This window comes from Phoxinus phoxinus, assembly GCF_949152265.1.
Source record: "Phoxinus phoxinus genome assembly, chromosome: 1".
NCBI classification, from domain to species: domain Eukaryota; kingdom Metazoa; phylum Chordata; class Actinopteri; order Cypriniformes; family Leuciscidae; genus Phoxinus; species Phoxinus phoxinus.
The window spans coordinates 5,583,999-5,603,877 of record NC_136876.1 but is presented as its reverse complement, the minus strand read 5'-3'; the positions used below and the strand labels follow the sequence as shown (position 1 = coordinate 5,603,877).

The following is a 19,879-nucleotide window of genomic DNA, read 5'->3' as shown; positions in this document are numbered from 1 at the left end:
AACTGAATTGAAACAGTGAACATTTTCACAATATTCTAATTTTTTGTTTTGTTTTCATAAGCTGTGAGCCATAATCATCAAAATTATAACAAATAAATGGTAAATGGACTGCATTTATATAGCGCTTACACAGACCCAATGGTCACCAAAGCGCTTTAGAAGTTGCCTCACATTCACCCATTCATACACCGACGGCGGTGTCGGCCATGCAAGGCGCCATCCAGCTCGTCGGGAGCAGCTGGGGTTAGGTGTCTTGCTCATGGACACCTCGACACTTGGTCAGGTGGAACCAGGGATTGAACCACCAACCTTCTGGTTTGTAGACAACCTACATTAACCACTGAGCCACTGCCGCCCCAATTGCGGTCTTTTCATAAGCTGGGAATTAGTTACGTCATCTATATGTTTCTTTGCTCACAGCTGATTGGTCAAACTTCAGTCTGAGATCTCGAATCCAGAACATAAGCTGCCCTGGAGGTTAGCCGTGCAGCGTAAGATACCATGGCAACGAACGCCGATTAAACCCGAGCTACTTTCATAGTACCTAAAACCCAGGAAACTAAACTGAAACATAGCTGGCTAGCCACCTAAACCGGCTTCATGGTACAGGCCCCAGATCTGTTCACTATTGTTTAGATTCATATGCTGATTGTTGATGTCTGTGTGTGTCTGAATTATGCAGTAGTTTGAAACTTTTTTTTTTTTACTGGAAATGTCTTAAACTTTTATGTTTAAAAAAAAAAAAAGGTCAGAATTGTGAGATAAAAAGTTTTTACATAAATGGTGGAAAAAAGCTTCTATAAAAACATCTGAATAATAAGTGATTGCTGCTGGATCTCTTGCTGTAGTTTCACAGTGTTGTAATGTAGAATGTAAGTGTATTAATAAACAGATTAATGTTTATTAATACACTTACAGTGTTTGTCAGCATCACATGACATAAGAGACACAGATGTTTGGCTCTGCGCAGGTTCGGTTCTACAAACGAAAGCAAGAGCACCCTCAGGTTATTACTATAATAATATAATATTGGAGAAACTGATTTATCAAACGCTCCAGTGTGTTTGTGTTTGCGATATTAGATATTGTGTTTTTACAGCGGTGAGCAACGAAGCCAATCACAGACACGTCTGTTGATCTCTTGAACACGAGGGCCAATCAGAGGTGTTTAACTCTTTCCCCGCCATTGATGGAAAATACTGGCTTTCCGAGTTTTCACTGGTAACGGTAGGGGGCGCTATTACTTCTGAAAGAGTAGAGAATCTCCTGATCAAAACACAGGAGAAGAAGATCCAAAAACGAGTGATATCATGTAATCATGCATATGTAAAATAACGCAATCATCAACATTTAACAGCATATAAATCAAAACTGTCTAATGTTACTGAATGAACTGTGGACCGAGGACGAGCTACAGGACTGGGAAGCTTCGACTCGATCCACTCATCTGTGTTTTCATCATAACTGTGAATGTATTCTTTGACAAAACAGGACTTTCTCAGCTTTTTGCTCAATGTTGTTTTTATAAAACTTTATAAAACAGACAGACACATACTGTACAAACTGCAGCAACAGCAGTCAAAGTCATCTTTCTTTTACAGAGCAGAGAGAAAAACATGCGGTTTCTGAGAAACTTTAGTGCAGATTTAATATCAAGAAACATTATTTACATGTATGCATTTACAACATATGAAATAAAGCACAATGTTACAATACAATACAAATGTCAACAATAGATGACATTTAGCTAAATCTCTCATTTTGTCTTCCACATAAAGCATCCAACATGTTTTGATCACCATTAGAAGTTTTAGTAGATTTTAGATTTGATTTATTCCCTCTTGTCTCGTAAGCAGAGACGCTCAGTAATGGAGTTACGAGATCTGTCTACAAGCTCTTTCTAACACTTCTCTTTGGTTAAATATTAGAAAAACACACAGACAAATGTAACGGATGACCATAGAAATTATGTATGTTAAAAATTACGATATCTTAGATTTTATTAATTTATAAAGTAATGGTCTAACACTATTTAGAGAGAAATAATAATAAAATAAATATATTAGTTCTCCTCATTGTAGGCTAATAGCTAATGCATGAATCCGGCCAATTGAGGAGAACGGCTGATCCTGAGCTCTTCTGTGTTTGCACTCATTCTGGCCTGGAAACTTTATAAGGAATGAATTACAGACATTTTCTAACAAGAGGAAGGAAGAGAACAACATCTCAGAGGAGTTTGGATATTACATGAAGGATCTGAGCTGCCGTCTGAAGGATTGAACATTCAGTCTGAGTGTTTCTGAGACACACAACTGAACATTTACTTCATGATCCTGAGACTCAAAGCTCAATCCATCAGGTCAAAGTTAGTTATAACACTGATTTCTCTCTGTTGATGATCTTAATGCAGTTTAAGATCACGTTTCATCTGTACTGTTGAAGTTGGGTTACAGCTAGAGTTAGTTATAAAAGCAAATCACTATTATATGAATACATGAATACAAAACAATATATTTACAGCTATTTACAAAACCAAAGAAACGTACAGTACATTATAAAGAACGGTCTGAATAACGAATGCAGAATGAGATTGAGCTCTTAAATCAGTCAGGAGCTTCTCAGAGTGTTTTCTCAGACTGATGATTATTTTTGTGACGCCACTGAATCCAGTAGAGGATTCATCTCAATAACCTCAGCTGGGTTCTGGTCCTGGTTCTGGTTTGATCCACTGGCTGGAGTTTCATCAGAACCGGCTGCATTCTGTGTTCAGAATAAGAGTGAATGTTTTAACATGTATTTTCAACAGTATCCCAGCAGTGTTTCTGAGTCCTCATAGAGAACACTTCACAGTTTCACCACACAGAAGCATTTGCTGTTTGTAAGTTGAAGGAAATGACGTTTCAAACCCAGTTTGCATCAGAGCAGAGGATCATGATGTGTTATTACTGATATTACAGGTTTTACAGAGTCTATTATCTGAAATCCACAATGATTCTGACACTAACCTGAGATTTCTGCTTCTGAGATCCAGCGGCTCGAGATCGACAAGACTTTATTGCCTTCTGTGTTCAAGACAAGACCGTTCATTTACACACAGATCTACACTAATGTGTTAATGTACACAGATCCAAGATGTTCATGTCTTTCTTTCTTCAGTGGAAAATAAATTAAGTTTTTTGAGGAAAACGTTTCAGGATTTTTCTCCACACAATGGACTTCAATGGTAACCAGAATGTTGAAGTCCAAATTAATGCAGTTTCAAAGGACTTTAAAGTGCTTCAAATGTCTCTCCTCGATCCCAGCTGAGGAATAGGGCCTTATCTAGCGAATCATTTTCTAAAAAAAATATAAACATTTATATTCTTTTTAACCACAATTGTTGGTCTTGTGCTGGACGGCATGCGCCGGGCATGACGCCATCACGTTGGAAAGGTCACGGGTGACATCATTAAACATTCATTAAACATCCAGGATACACACAAGAAAGGACCATTTTAAACAATAAACTGACACAAAGACTTAAATATGTCATTCAACATACAACAAAATGTGAACGATCCTCCTTCTCCACGCTAGTAAACGATGGGGCGGTTCTTACACTTGACCTTTCCAACGTGATGACATCATGCCCGGTGCGTGCAGTCCAGCACAAGATGAACAATTGTGGTTAAAAAGAATATAAATGTTTATACGTTTTAGAAAATGAGCGATGGATTCGCTAGATAAGGCCCTATTCCTCAGCTGGGATCGAGGAGAGACACTTTAAAGTCCTTTGAAACTGCATTAATTTGGACTTCAGCATTCTGGTTACCATTGAAGTCCATTGTGTGGAGAAAAATCTTGAAACGTTTTCCTCAACAAAATCAGTTTTATTCCACATGAGAGTATTTCTCTCTCGGCTCATGCGTGTCTGTATAAAGACTTCAGTCTGAGAAATATAAAATCACTGAGTGCACCTTTAACAAGTAAAACTTGTAAATCAAATCTATTCACATTAAATATGCAATACTAACCTGACAGGACTGCACACATGGCTTGATCCCTGTGAGTTCAGAGACGGAGGAGGAAAGAGATTTACAGGATTATTCAGATTCAAACACTTCAGACTGAATAATAGAGACTCCTGATTTAACAAAGACAAATAAACCTTCAGATATCCAGTGAGTGAATTTAATGAAGCGTTCAGTGAGTGTTGACGATGATTCAGTTTAGATTATAATGAGTCAATATGAGTCATAATCTATAACTGTGAATCAAACTGAAGCTCGAGTTTCTCAGATCAATCAAACACAATAAACACACGTGTGAGATCATCAATCATCACAACACACAACTCAGCATTTATTCCCTGACAGTGACGCATCCTAAAGACAGACGATTGATCACATATCTGGTCATATTTTTAAATGAAAATCCCTTAAAGGTGCAGTGTGTAAGTTTTAGTGGCATCAAGTGGTGAAGTTGTGAACTGCACCCAACAGAAGTTACGGTGGCCGACAGGAAGTGATGTCGTCGCCTGAGACAGCAGAGAGTAGCCAGTTAAACAATGAGGTTTCTCTATGAAGATTAATTAAGAAATTATGTTTACTTAATTGTTCAGTAAAACGATATGTTTCTGAATATTATTGTTACTTGTTGATCATTGTGTCAGTGTTTTATTCGCTGACTTCAGTTCGCTTTTTATCATGAAGAACAACATAGTGACGAAACGCGTGTGTCCGCTCAGGGCCACCGTAGAGACATGTGGATGTAAGGAGACCCGCGGTGTGTGTAGAGAGAAATGCCTCATTCTAAGCGAATAAACACATAACGCTTCATGTCTTTATACACCACTGAAAACACACTTATGTATATGATATTGCATTTCTGTCAACAGATCCTCCTAAATATTACACAAAGCACCTTTAAAGAGATACGAGAGGCACCAAAACAAGAAGTGAAAGTATTTATTTAATGTCTTTAAGTTGAGGTTATACTCACAGGGTTCAAATATCAGTAAAATCAGGATGAATAAAGTGAAGAGGAATTCAGAGGAGAAGACGATGATCCTCAAATCTCCAACGGCTCCTTCTCCATTAACTGAGGATGAGAATAACAACCGTATTTCATTCACAGCATCAACAGCGGATTATAAGACTTATTATTGCTCAACATTAATACAGGGCTCTCAAGTTTTGAAGACAAGTGTGTGTGTGTGTGTGTGTGGGGGGGGGGGGGCAAGGGGGGGATACAATGGGGGGGGGTCGCGGGAATGGGGGTGTTTCATTAGTAATATTATTATTACTGTTTTTGTTGTTATTATTAATAATTGCTCAGACTTGCAGAAGAAAATATTTGACAGAATCATGGCACTGACAATTCAACCAAAGACAAAGTATGCTTTTTACCTGACATATTTGAAAGACCAGTGGTGGGCCGTGCATTTCACACATAGGCCTTCAGTGATGTCCACCCTGAATTAATAACTTTTAATAGTGTAGCAGCGCACGGACTCTCTATAATTGTTGTGAAATGTATGTTTTTATTTTGCACCGGCAGTTATAGAGTTAATGCGGGGCGTTCGGGAAAGGCCGGGTAGAGAGAAACGAGCGAGTGAGTTCGGCTTGTGTTAGTGTTCCTCGCGTTCCGATTATAAGTTCAGAAACGGAACCTCCCTTGTCTTGTCCTTCAATGGTTATAATAGTGTTTGATAAAAAAAAAGTTTCGATCATAAACTTAACATGAAATTCAGGAAAATCAAATTCACCACGGGAAAAAACGGGGGCAAAAAAGGCATTATACTCACCAAACCTACTGATTATTTTTGTACACAATATAAATGTCCTAATTTCTTTGGTTTACAGGTTATCTGTGGGTTTCAGTTCCAACAATTAGTCTTTTCTATCAAGGCTGGCTAATGCTGAAAGTCGAGTCTGTCCCGTCGTATTTCTGGCATAAGTTTATCTGAGAGTGTCTGCTCGACAGAAGCCGTGGACACAGGGACAGTCACCGCTAAACATGACGATCTACAGCCGACACGAGCTCTCACACAGATGTTTGAACGATATCAATGAGATCAGCGGGACTTTTGCCTTCAAAATCAGTCCTGGCATAACGTTACATTACAGTCAGTTCTGTTTTTCCCCGGACAGATCGATAGAGGTCCGAGACTCACAAATTGGCGGTCGAGGAGGGAAAGAAACATTCATTTGTGGGTTGAAAAACTATTAAATCTACAGGAATATATTTTAGTTTACACAGTTCGCTACAGATGCGGTTATCTAGCTCTGACTACCAGTAATAATAGTACACGCTCTGACCATCCAATCAAAGGGCGTGGAAATGCTTACGTTATTGTGTGCCCCGGTGCAGTCAACTCGAAATCTGATTGGCTGATTAAATCTGACTGATTATCTGATTGGTTAAAGCAACAGTTTCATTGCCATTCATTAAGCTACAGGCGCCCGCACTATCGACTCTGAAGGCCTCGAGGCAGATATATTTGACCCTGGCAACACATGATGGCTGAAATATGATCGGATAAAAGCACTAAAATAAATATACACTACTGGAAGCAGCGCAACCAAGAGAAAATCTATGACATTAAAAGAATGGACTATTGGGAATAATTTAATACTCATTCATAAAAATATAAGTGCAAGTCAGTGATTCTGATAGTGTTAAGGCCAGCAGAGAAGGCCTTGCTGACCCTGACGCCCACCACTGAGAAAGACAGATGCAATGATTAATGCATCCATGGCCAGGATATAATTATAAAATATGACATGATTTTAAAAGTGACTTATAACATCGACTATGCAATACACTTTAATTTATTTAGTGCTAATAAAATTATTAAGCCTACTTGGAGAGAGAGATGTTTATGTAAGGGATAATCCACGGCTAGCCATGTATTAAAGGATTTTAATGCACAACGTAGAGGCGAAGAACCACCCGACGCGAAGCCAAGTTAAGAACAAGTTAATTGTAATTTTTTTGTAATTTTTTAACAGACGGGTAAAAATGACGGTTATTTTCTTAAGTTACGGCTCGTTAGTTCTAGCACTCCGTCCGTAAAGTAGAGCCATCGGATTGCTTTTATTTGAAGGAATTATCACATTTATTTAAATTCATTATTAAAAGAGAGAAACAGCGAACTGAAAGAGAAGGGGGAGAGAGAGAGAGAGTAAGAGAGAGAGGAGAGAGAGAGAGAGAGAGAGAGAGAGAGAGAGAGAGAGAGAGAGAGAGAGAGAGAGAGAGAGAGAGAGAGAGAGAGAGAGAGATGCGTGCGCGAGTTACCTGTGTACGTCTCTTCTTTAAAGTCTACAGTCCCCTCATTGCTTAAGCATATATCTAACTTAATGATTCTTTAATGGATTTATTACAATTATTTATGAATGACAGGCAACACTGACATTTAGCCTACCTAAATAAACGTTTTCATATGCGTCTCTCACTCTGTACTGAACTACAGTACCTGTGCAATAAACTGTTTTACTGCACACCTTTCAGCCAATCAGAAGCGAGTATTTAAACAGCCCGTGGTATAAAACGTAACAATATGTCAGTCATCGTGTGATAATGAAAATATGACTAGGCCTAGACTACTTGTTCTGAGCAGGTGTTGTCAGTGAACAGGCTGTAAACTGTTGGCTAAGTTACAGTAACTCATGAACAACTGATGGTAATTATCTGGGAAACATTCTCTAACAGCAGTCAAGTTGTCATTGTTTGTGTCAAACAAGTTGTGAATTTGTTGTAACATTAAATCAGGAGATCATGAGGAGATCCAGTGTTTTCCTCTGTGGGTGAACGAAACTTTCGGAAGATCACGTGAACAATTCCAGGATATGCTTTTTTCCCCATTGGTTGTTACGTTAAATCTTACCCAGATACAATAGTGCTATTTTCTGATTGGCTATTGTTTAGCCCCTTTCTTTTTTTTTGATTGGCTGTTAAGTGGCTCAACTAAGAACTCCAGGGGAGACGCGGCGACACGCTTGTTTCCATAGTGAGAGCGGCGTGCCCAGATACATTTTGAGCGCTGCGGCATATTAAATATATTATAAATAGTTTTTCCGCGTGAGAAATACAATGTGTGGCGGGAGTGCGTGACAAAAGACTGAAATGAGTGACTGTCACGCTCAATGCGTGACACTTGAGAGCCCTGTTAATATATGTGAATGGAAAGAGAATAATAACTTTGGGATGAGGATAATTTCTGCCTCACAGTGAGATATTACCGCTCTCTCAGTTCAGATTAAAATGCTGTTAGTTTATAATGTGTGTTTTTACCAGACAGCTCAGATATAATGTAAGTGATGTTGAAGTGTTCACTCGCCTGTTTTCAGTGTCAGTTCAGTCATCAGAGCAACAGCGTTCAGTAAAACTACACCGACTGATCCACACACATACACAGGAACAACACGGACAAGATCTGGAGGATACAATAATACAGTTTCACATCATCACTATTGCCATCATCCGGTAGGGGCAAAAGGGTTGAGAACCACGTTATCTTCAGGAAATACACTGTATTTTAATGTCATTTTTTATCTTTACTAAACTATAGAGAGTTAGAGAACCTTTAAAGACTTATACAGGGGTTTAACAGGTTATGTGTATGCAGAGGTGTAGTGGTAAAAAAAGAGGTGGGTAAACTATAAATTCTGTTGGACCACGACGTTGTCACCTGGTCACATACACACTGTGTATGTGTATCCTGATGACATCGCTATAGGCTATCATTTGAAGCTACTACCAAGGGTATCACTGGTTGTTCCCTCATCATAGGTCACACAATCACTATTCAATTCATACATTAATCTAAGTTCTTGTTAAAAAGACTCAAGAAGGAATAATATGGTTGAAATCTATAAAGTTTACTAAATGACAAAACAGAGAGAACAAAACTATTTTTAACCCGTTATTACAAAACGAAAACGGTTGTTGTAGCCTATTTTTAAAAGGCAAAGTTGAACACCAAAAATTTAATTTGAACTAGGCTACACCAAATGCTGCGCAAAAAATGAATATTGACGAATTAGCCTACTTTTTGCCCCTTAATTAAACATTTAAAATGTTCACAAATTAATATGGATTTTGTTGTTGTTGATTTATTTTTCTAAGACAAAATGAGAACCTGGAAATTATATTATTCCCGCAGTGCTGAATGAGAAGAGCCACATGTCTCTGGAACCACAGCCTACAGAAAGGTGATTTATAGGCTAATGATAATAAATGTGTCTGAAAAAATAACGAGGCATTTTAATTGTTTATTAATAAACTATTGTTTTCTAAATCAGTGTCGGTTAAAAACATATCTCCGCTGTTAAGCAGATGCGCCTTTAGAGAGAAATGCTCTAGTTCACGGAGATCATGAAAGCGCGCCTGATTGTTTTATTTGATTTGACAAAAGCACAACGTTTTCTTGTTAGTGCGAGTTTACACAAATAAAAGTAGTTGCGAATAATGTATTATTATTTTCTGTATGACCAGAAATTATAGAGTATTTTAAATTGTTTCACTGTTGATAGGGAAATGCAAGTGTTCGCGCCCGCGCGTCCGTGCCATGCAGTGCGCGCTCACACTCCGCTCCACAAACGCTTGGATATGCGTCAAAATCTTGTGTTTATTTGTGATAATCTTAGGCTAGCCCTGTATGGTCTAACCCGCGCGGATACTGACAGTAATGCGGCGCAATATGAAATAATTCGTCTTAGGTTTAACAACCTATGAAACTTATAGTGAACAATATGAAACTAAAACGATATAGCCTAAGCTTAATTTAAAATGGCTTAGGAACTATATGCTATAGAGGTGGATAAACGCACTTTGGAGGTGGATAAACGCTATTTCAGAATTTTGGGAGGTGCCTAAGCGGCGTTTACACGTGCGTTTAGCGTCCACTACATCCCTGTGTGTATGGCAGTGGAGCTTTATAACACCTTAAACCCCAGATAACCATTTTAATAATAATACAATTATTTTGTATAATAAGGTGTTTCCTTATTCATTGATATAAGTTGAATAAAACATGACAGTAATATACAATATTCATACACAAACACACCCTCATGTTTCACACACATTTGTTATTAATTGAGGAAACATTATAATGAACTAGATTTTACAAACTGTAAAGTTGGCTTGAAAAAAAGCATTGTCAGAAAGTTGGAAATAACTTGAATTGTTGAAATTGTCCATTGGGACCGTAGGGAACACGTTTCTAGCATGATTTAACACACTGTTAGCACGTTTTAGCATGATTTAACATGAATTAGCATGTTACTAACATGTTTTATCATGTTGCTAGCATGATTTAGCATGAATTACCATGTTCCTGGCATGATTTAGGATGTTATTAACATGAATTAGCATTTGGCTAACATGTTGTTAGCATGAATTATCATGTTGCTAGCATTATTTAGCATGAATTACCATGTTCCTGGCATGATTTAGGATGTTATTAACATGAATTAGCATTTGGCTAACATGTTTTAACATGTTGTTAGCATTAATTATCATGTTGCTAACATGATTTAACATGAATTATCATGTATCTAAAATTATTTAGCATGCTGTTAACATGAATTAACATTGTGCTAACATGTTTTAACATGGTGTTAGCATGAATAAGCGTGATGCTATCATGTTTTATTATGTTGCTAGCATGATTTAACATTAATTACCATGTTGCTAGCATGATTCACGATTCTGTTAATATGAATTAGCATTTTGCTAACATGTTTTAACATGTTGTTAACATGAATTATCATGTAGCTAACATGATTTAGCATGCTGTTAGCATGAATTAACATCGTGCTAAAAAGTTTTAGCATGGTCTTAACGTGAATTAGCATGATGCTATCATGTTTTATTATGTTGCTAGCATCATTTAACATTATTCACCATGTTGCTAGCATGATTTAGCGTGAATTACCATGTTCCTAGCATGATTTAGGAAGTTGTTAACATGAATTAGCATTTTGCCAAACATGTTTTAACATGTTTTTAACATTAATTATCATGTTGCTAGCATGATTTAGCATGAATTATCATGTATCTAAAATGATTTAGCATGCTGTTAACATGAATTAACATTGTGCTAACATGTTTTAGCATGGTCTTAACGATAATTAGCATGATGCTATCATATTTTACTATGTTGCTAGCATGATTTAACATTATTCACCATGTTGGTAACATGATTTACCACAAATTATCATGTTGCTAGCATGATTAAGGATGTTATTAACAAGAATTAGCATTTTGCTAACATGTTTTAACATGTTGTTAACATTAATTATCATGTTGCTAGCATGATTTAGCATGAATTATCATGTATCTAAAATGATTTAGCATGCTGTTAACATGAATTATCATTGTGCTAACATGTTTTAGCATGGTCTTAACGATAATTAGCATTATGCTATCATGTTTTACTATGTTGCTAGCATGATTTAACATTATTCACCATGTTGGTAACATGATTTACCACGAATTATCATGTTGCTAGCATGATTAAGGATGTTATTAACAAAAATTAGCATTTTGATAACATGTTTTAACATGTTGTTAGCATGAATTATCATGTTGCTAGCATGATTTACCATGAATTGCCATATAGCTAACATGATTTAACATGGTGTTAGCATGATATAACATTGTGCTAACATGTTTTAGCATGGTGTTAGCATGAATAAGCGTGATGCTATCATGTTTTATTATGTTGCTAGCATGAGTTAACATTAATTACCATGTTGCTAGCATGATTTACGATTCTGTTAATATGAATTAGCATTTTGCTGACATGTTTTAACATGTTGTTAGCATGAATTATCATGTTGCTAGCATGATTTACCATGAATTGCCATATAGCTAACATGATTTAACATGATGTTAGCATGATATAACATTGTGCTAACATGTTTTAGCATGGTGTTAGCATGAATAAGCGTGATGCTATCATTTTTATTATGTTGCTAGCATGATTTAACATTATTCACCATGTTGCTAGCATGATTTACGATTCTGTTAATATGAATTAGCATTTTGCTAACATGTTTTAACATGTTGTTAGCATGAATTATCATGTAGCTAACATGATTTAGTGTAACAGGTATAGAAAGTGTACTGTTAAATATGTATTGTTAATTAGAATTCTCACAAAATTGTTCATTTACATACACCTGATGACTGCCTGAGTGAAGTGAGTGCCTTTCCCCTTTAATTGATGTGACGTCATGAGTCAATATAATTTCCTGTTCTGTCCCCTCCTCTTCCTCTTGGCATTGTTAATGCACTGGAGAGGTGAGTTATTTTGGGCTCTGGTTAATCTTAATTAATCTTTATTTTAATTGTTGCTTTTATGTCTGTATTTTCACTCTAATTTATGTATATACTATTATTTTATCTATCTCTGTGGTTATTTTGGTAATTGCATCTTGTTTAAGTTATATTTTTGCATCTGGGCCTAAATGTGATATGAGAGCACGTGATGAGTGTACATCACATTTGTTTTATAGAGTAACCGAGGGCGATTCTCACTAAGAGGCTGATTTTGTTTTGTTTGTACATCAGAATCAGATAAAAGATCCAGCAAAACTGCCGCCTGTTGTCCCGTGTCTGTCTCGACAAAGCTACACACACACAACGCAGACAAGTGCATAACTGGTGTCGCGAGCCACCGGTTACACGTGGTGCCGTGAGCCTTTCGGATTTCGCATGATCGGCTGCTCACCGATCGCCGGAGTTGCTGCTTCAACAGACGACGGTGTGCTGTGATAGATCGCTGGAGGAGTGTTTCGCTGACCGCGGAGGCCGCAGATCGTTTCATCTCGTCATCAGCGGTCAACTATCTGCTGCTCACATCACGTAGGATGGTATAGGTTGAACGTTTGCCTTTTATGAGGTATGATGAAAACCGTTTTTTTTATTAATGACTATTCTCGCCATATAAGCGCTTTGATGTGTTGAACTTTTTTTGTGTGTGTGTGTGCGCACTGCTGCACGCTCATCACTGACGGTATATATATATTTTTTTTTTTTTGATCGGCACATTTTTTTCTTCTTCTTCCTCCGTGCCACGCTGTACTGAACTGTTCTTTGCGTTGCTGCAAGCTCAATGACAGAGTTTATTTTTTTTTGTTCGTCACAAACCTTTTTTTCTCCTCCGTGAAACGTCACATTGAACTGTTTTGTGAGTCTACATGAGTATTTCTGCAAAGTACAATTATCTGAATACTTAAGTGATTTTAGTGTTTTTATTTTATTTTTATTTTATTTTTCCTGAAACTGTTATTACATTTCTCTGTGTTTTCTATTCAAACTGAGTCATGTTTGAGGACACTGTCAGTCAAGATAACTTTAGCCCTGCACAACGACCTAGTGCCATGTTCCCAGTAGGCAGGGGTAGTGGGGCTGTACTTAACCATACTGACAATATGTCTGGAGTTTCGCCTCAATGTTTTGGAAGAGGGAGGGCACTCTTTAATAGTGAAATTGACCATGTACATGCATCTGATTCAGCTATTGGTACGTCAGGGAGCCCAGCTGCTTGCTCTACCCCTTTTACACGCCCAAATGCTGATCACGTCATTACCCCTGAGTCTCTAGGAGGTTTAATTTCTGATCTGGCACAGAAAATTGGTGAGAGCATTTCAGCCAGTCTCAATTTAACGCTACATCCCAGCCCAGTGCAGTCTAAGTCAAATGTCCAGCAATCCAGTGAATGTTTTGATCCTTCTAATTTGAAAGTCATTGTCCAACATGATGTTGCGCCTCCACCGTTCTTTAGAGGTGATCAAAGTGATTCATTTACTGTACATGAATGGGAAGATTTGATGTTCAGTTATTTAAACAGTAAGAAATGCACTGATGAAACTGCCTCTGATCTCATTTTGAGCAGGTTAGCTGGAAAAGCGAGGGATGTAGTCAAAGTGTCCTTGCGCAGCTTCCCAGGGCCAACTGCTGCAGTCCCCCCCACCACCGTGTTTGACATACTGAAGCGAAATTTTAGTGAGTTGATGTATTCAAACATGCCTATGGCTGACTTTTATAACACCCTGCCTAGGGCAGATGAGAGCCCAATGGACTACTGGATAAGGCTGAATAAGGCGATTCATGTGGCTGATGAGTGTTTGCGTAGGCGCAACAAGAGCGTTGAGGACCCTGCTACTGAAGCCGTTATGATGTTTATCTCACACTGTCCAGATCCTGGCCTTGCTTTGTCTTTTCAGTTCAAGCCTGCTGAACAGTGGAGTGCTGCTGAAGTTCAAGAGCGACTGGATAGTCATCGCAGGAACCTGCAGAGAGCTTTTGCTAGAACTTCACGTTCATTGCCTGAGTCAGCTTGCCATCAGAACACTGTGACTGTCTGTGTCGATCCTGTGCCCAGTTCTCCCAGACAGCCTGAACTCTCCTCAAGTCAGATACCATGTTTAACTGGTCAGCTCAACCCCAACGCTGCGCCTTTTACTCCTGTTGATAGTATGCAGCAGTTGGTTGGCATGATGGATAAAGTTTTATCTCTCTGCTCTGCCTCACTGTCCTCACCCAACCCAAACTGTCCTGTCAGAACTTCAGACCCCAAGCCCAGTTTGAGTTCAGCATGTAGAGTATGTCGATCTAAAGAGCACACTACACATACTCATTGTATGCGGCAGAGGCTTTGTCGTAACTGCTTCAAACCTGGACACTTTAAGAGCAATTGTCCTGAGACGACGGGCCTTGAGCTGCCTTCTCCGGCCACTCAGTTAAACTAAATAGCCCATGTGCAGAGGGGGATAACATGGGCGGTGGCGTATTTCCCCTAAAAGATGAGTCGGATCCACAAGTAATTTTTGTAAATAGTTGCAAATTGTTGCCACCCGACAAAAAAGTGCTGTATGTGGGATCTCAGAAAATTGATGGAGCTAGTGAACTCTTTTATGCTCCTGTGACTGTCGGTGGCCAGTCCGTACTGAATGGTATGCTAGATTCTGGTAGTATGGCTTGCACCCTGAGCACGGAATGTGAATCCAAGTTGTGTGCTGACGGCGTTCTCCCTCGACCTTCAGTGATTCCTGGTGATGTGGTCCTGGTGGGCTGTGGTGGTCTTACTACTCAGCCTAAATGCGCGTATGACCTGGAAATTGAAGTCTACGGGTTCAAGTTCATCGTACCAACCTTAGTAGTACCTGGACAGAAGGATGAGTTCATTATCGGCAGTAACGTCATCAAATGCGTGCTTCAGAAGATGAAAGCCGAAAAGAAGTACTGGGAACTGATTTCCTGCAAAAACAGCAACCCTGAGTGTGAAGAGTTTCTTGAGCTTCTGAGCTGTGTTTCTCGTTGGTCTGGTCCTCAACAGCCCGCTAAGCTCGGCACAGTTAAGCTTTGTCAAGCGGTTACTTTGCTTCCCAGATGTGAGCACCTTGTCTGGGGAAAACTACCAGCTAACACTAATGTCTCCCCAGGAAGCTCTGTCATCGTCGAACCCACTACTTCACGTTCAGCGCCACGTCATGTTCTTGTTGGACGTGTAGTGACTCCTATGTGGGGTGATCGATGGGTGCCGATGAAGATCTTGAATCCCACTCAGTCTCCAATAACTCTTCGACGTAACGCTAAGCTGGCTGATGTGTCTCCTTGTTTGGCGGTGGAGGATGTTACGGTTTCACAACATGTGTGCAGACCTCAAGTTTCTGATGCAGCCTTCCCCGAGTCTCTTCCACCTGTTGACCCTGTGCGGTTACTGCATGAGTATGGTTTGGAGGGCATTGATATCGAAGGATGTGAAGTCTCCGAGTCATGGAAGGAGGAGTTGGCGAGTCTTATCGTGTCCTATTGTGATGTTTTCTCCAGAGACAGACTCGATTGTGGAGAGGTGAAAGACTTTGTACACCGAATTCATTTGAGCGATGAGCGTCCGTTCCGCCTGCCCTATCGCCGAACCCCTCCCGCCCACTACCAAAAGTTGAGAGAGGTACTTTCTGATATGGAAGAGAAGGGCATTATTAGCAAATCTGTCAGCGAGTATGCGTCTCCTTTGGTAATGGTATGGAAGAAGGATGGTTCTCTCAGAGTCTGTACGGACTTTCGCTGGCTTAATGCAAAGACGATCAAGGATGCTCACCCTTTGCCTCATCAGGCAGATTGCCTGGCTGCTCTAGGTGGAAATCTTCTCTTCAGCTCTGTGGATTTGACGTCAGGATTTTACAACGTCCCACTCCATGTATCTGACCGTCATTACACCGCATTTACAACACCCATGGGCTTGTACGAATACAACCGTCTTCCCCAAGGCCTGTGTAACAGTCCAGCATCCTTTATGCGCATGATGCTCAGCGTATTTGGAGATCTCAACTTTTCCAGCCTCCTTTGCTATCTTGATGATATGCTGGTTTTCGCCCGCTCTGAACAGGAGGCCTTGAAACGCTTGGAAGTGGTGTTTTCACGGTTGAGAGCTAGTAATTTGAAGTTGGCTCCGAAAAAGTGTCACTTTCTCAGGCGCTCCATCAAATTTCTGGGTCATGTGATAAGCGGATCTGGAGTTTCTGTGGATGAAGACAAGGTAGCAGTCATATTAGCCTTTCAGAAGAATGACCTGATGAAAGAAGATAGCGTCACACCTTCGCCAAAGAAACTAAGATCATTTCTGGGCATGGTTCTCTACTACCAGAGCTTCATTCCTGGCTGTTCACGTATTGCAAAGCCATTGTTTAATTTGACAGCCGGTCAAAAACGTTTGGCGAAAGGCACAGGTAGTCGTAACAGATCTGGCACTTTCCGGGAGTTGTCTCCCCAGGACTGGACTCCTGTTTGTGATGTCGCCTTCAAAGAGTTAAAGAGAGCCCTTGTCGAGAGCGTGGTCCTGGCACACCCTGACTTTGAGAATCCCTTTATTCTCTGCACTGATGCATCGTTGGACGGCTTAGGTGCAGTGCTTTCTCAAGTTCCCAGTGGCGAGGACAAAGCACGTCCTATAGCCTTCGCCAGCAAGTCTTTGAGCCGCAGCCAAGCCAATTACCCTGCACACAGATTAGAGTTCTTGGCTCTGAAGTGGGCAGTGTGTGACAAGTTCAGTCACTGGCTCAAAGGTCATGAGTTCACTGTGTGGACGGATAATAATCCGCTCACGTACATCTTGACAAAACCTAAATTGGATGCATGTGAGCAGCGCTGGGTTTCAAAACTTGCCCCGTACAACTTTAAGATCAAGTACGTTCCTGGAAGATTGAATGTTGTGGCGGATGCACTCAGTCGTGACCCGTTCGTCAACCCAGTGAGTCAGCGACTTCTGTCCGAGCCTTACTCTGAACTGCTGAAATATGTACACAGTGTGGAAGATGATTCTGTACAGAAAACATTCCGCCTCACATGCCAGCCACAGACACTTGAAACTGAACTCAATCTGAGCTCTGAGATAAACTTTTCCATGACTACTGAGGATGTGTCGTCTATCTTGTCTGTTTATGATGATTGGGATTCAGGAGCTGTATCCAGAGCAACATCCCTGGCTAATCATTTGACTTCATTGATTCCCGACTGTCAAGACATAAGCCATGCCTTTTCATTGTCCGAATTGCAGTATCAGCAGCACAAAGACACAGTTATTTCAAGGGTGGTTTTCTATGTCAGCAGGAAACGCAGGCCTTCCAGACGTGAGCGTGCGAATGAAGATTTGCTAGTTTTGAGGATTTTGAGGCAGTGGGAAAAACTCTTTTTGCTTCATGGCATCCTGTATAGAGCTGTCGAAGATCCCCTCACTAAGCACAAAAAGTCTCAGTTCGTCCTGCCTGGCTCACTGAAACAGCAAGCACTCTCTGGTGTTCATGATTTGGCCGGTCACCAAGGTCAGCCACGTACCCTGTCTTTAGCCCGCCAGAGGTTCTATTGGCCTGGAATGGAACGTGATGTGCGTGATTACGTTAAGACTTGTACCCGTTGTGTCCTGAGTAAAACTCCAGAGCCAGCAGCAAGAGCACCCTTGGAGAGCATCAAGACCACTGCCCCATTGGAGCTTGTCTGTATTGATTTCTGGTCTGCTGAAGATAGGCACAATAAATCTGTGGATGTCTTGGTAATTACAGATCATTTCACCAAGTTAGCTCACGCGTTCCCTTGCCGAAATCAATGTGCTAAAAGTGTTGCTAAGAAACTGTGGGATGGCTTCTTCTGCATCTATGGATTTCCCCAGCGTATCCATTCGGACCAGGGAGCAAATTTTGAGAGTGAGCTAATAGCAGAGCTTCTTGATATTGCCAAAGTTGACAAGTCACGGACTTCCCCGTACCACCCAATGGGGAATGGTGGAACTGAAAGGTTTAACAGAACGTTGGGTAACATGTTGAGATCGCTTCCACCAAGATCTAAGCAAAAGTGGCCACAGTTGGTACAAACGATGACATTCATGTATAACTGCACTGCCCATGAGACAACTGGGTTTGCCCCTTTTTACCTGATGTTCGGAAGGGTGCCGAGATTACCTGTTGACCTTATGTTTCAAAGTGTGCTTCGTGATGAGTCAATCTGTGATTACAATGACTATGTTCAATCTCTTGTCAGTGATCTACAGTCTGCTATGGCGCTGGCTCAAAAGAACTCTACTGCAGAACAAAAACATCAGACTGATCAGTACAATAAGAGGGTCAAAGGATTGCCTCTGTCAGTTGGTGATCATGTTCTCATTGCCAACAAAGGCTGTAGAGGTAAACGGAAGCTTGCCGATAAATGGGAACCCACCATGTATTCTGTTGTTGCCTCCAAACCTTCCCTGCACATTTATAAGATCTGTGACAAATCTGGTCATGAGAAAGTGGTACATCGGAATCTATTGTTGCCAGTTAACTTTCTCCCTTTGCCTGCAACTGATTTTTCTGTTGGTGAAAGTGCTAGTGGTGGTCCTTGTTCCACACCTTCTCAATCTGTATGTGATGTGGCTGAGTCAACAGTACCTGTCAATGATGATTTGTCACATGCTGAGTCTCTGTCTGTCATTTCTCACATAGCTGTTTGTGATGATGATCGTACTGCTTCTTGGGTCTCAACCCATTCTTCTCAAACTGTTTCTGAAGCACAAGATGATTTATCTGTTGACCATAACACTGTAACTAGTGCTTTTTCTCCTACTGTTCCTGTTCCTAACAGTTTGCATGATTCTTTGATTGACCATAACCCTGATTATCGTTACACTACCAGGCTTGGTAGAGTAATTAAGCCTGTTCGTAGGCTGATTGAGTCAATGGTTCAACTTGAAACCTTACTTGGTTTGGAGTCTGTATCTCCTGTTATTCATGTATAGGTTTGTGTATTGCATTGCACGGTCTCTGGTAATACTAAGTGATATTTTCTGACTTTTAATTGTGTATATTAATCCTGTTTATGTACCTGGTCTGAGATTTTTCAAAGTGTAATGGGCACTTTGTGTATGCCTACAAAATGTGTAGAAGTTTGGCCAACTTTCTCCATATTTGTATCCCTTTTGTTTGGGTAGCTTTCTAGGTGTAGTCTTCACTGTTTTTAACCCCCTGAGGTCGGCAAACGCGCGGGCGCGTTTTGCTCGTTTTTTTTTACATAGCAGCAAAATAGACCTAAAATACTCCGTCAGTTTTGGTCATACAGCCTTAAGAAATATGAAAAAATAAGCTGTTAAATGTCTACTTTTTTATGTGTCCACTTACAATCGAAATAAAACATTGTGCTTTTGTAAAATAAAGAAAGTAAACAGGGAGTGCTTTCTGCCTCTCCGTCTCCGTGAACTTTTTTTCTGAAGCACTTCTCTAAACTCAAACAAAACTCAGCGAATACTATTCACTCAGACATGAGCTATATATCTCTATAATCATTTAAGTGTGTAGTTTTAAATTATCTAATTCAAAACTAAAAGAAATATTCTCTGTTTATGTAATCTATATAT

At 39.9% G+C, this 19,879-nt stretch overlaps 1 protein-coding gene across 1 annotated transcript in view; it reads right to left on the bottom strand.

Annotated features, from left to right (window-relative positions):
• Window positions 1–1,508: 1,508 nt before the first annotated feature.
• LOC307009717 (uncharacterized protein) overlaps window positions 1,509–19,879 on the bottom strand; it is a gene marked incomplete at its 5' end in the record, with an annotated part of 74,075 nt that continues 55,704 nt past the window's right edge. Inside the window, 5 exons of the mRNA XM_079633727.1 lie at window positions 1,509–2,760; window positions 3,006–3,062; window positions 4,014–4,042; window positions 4,981–5,079; window positions 8,321–8,416. Of these exons, the coding sequence (XP_079489853.1) occupies window positions 2,644–2,760; window positions 3,006–3,062; window positions 4,014–4,042; window positions 4,981–5,079; window positions 8,321–8,416 (398 nt within the window). The 3' untranslated portion in view covers window positions 1,509–2,643. The remainder of the gene's footprint in view (window positions 2,761–3,005; window positions 3,063–4,013; window positions 4,043–4,980; window positions 5,080–8,320; window positions 8,417–19,879) is intronic.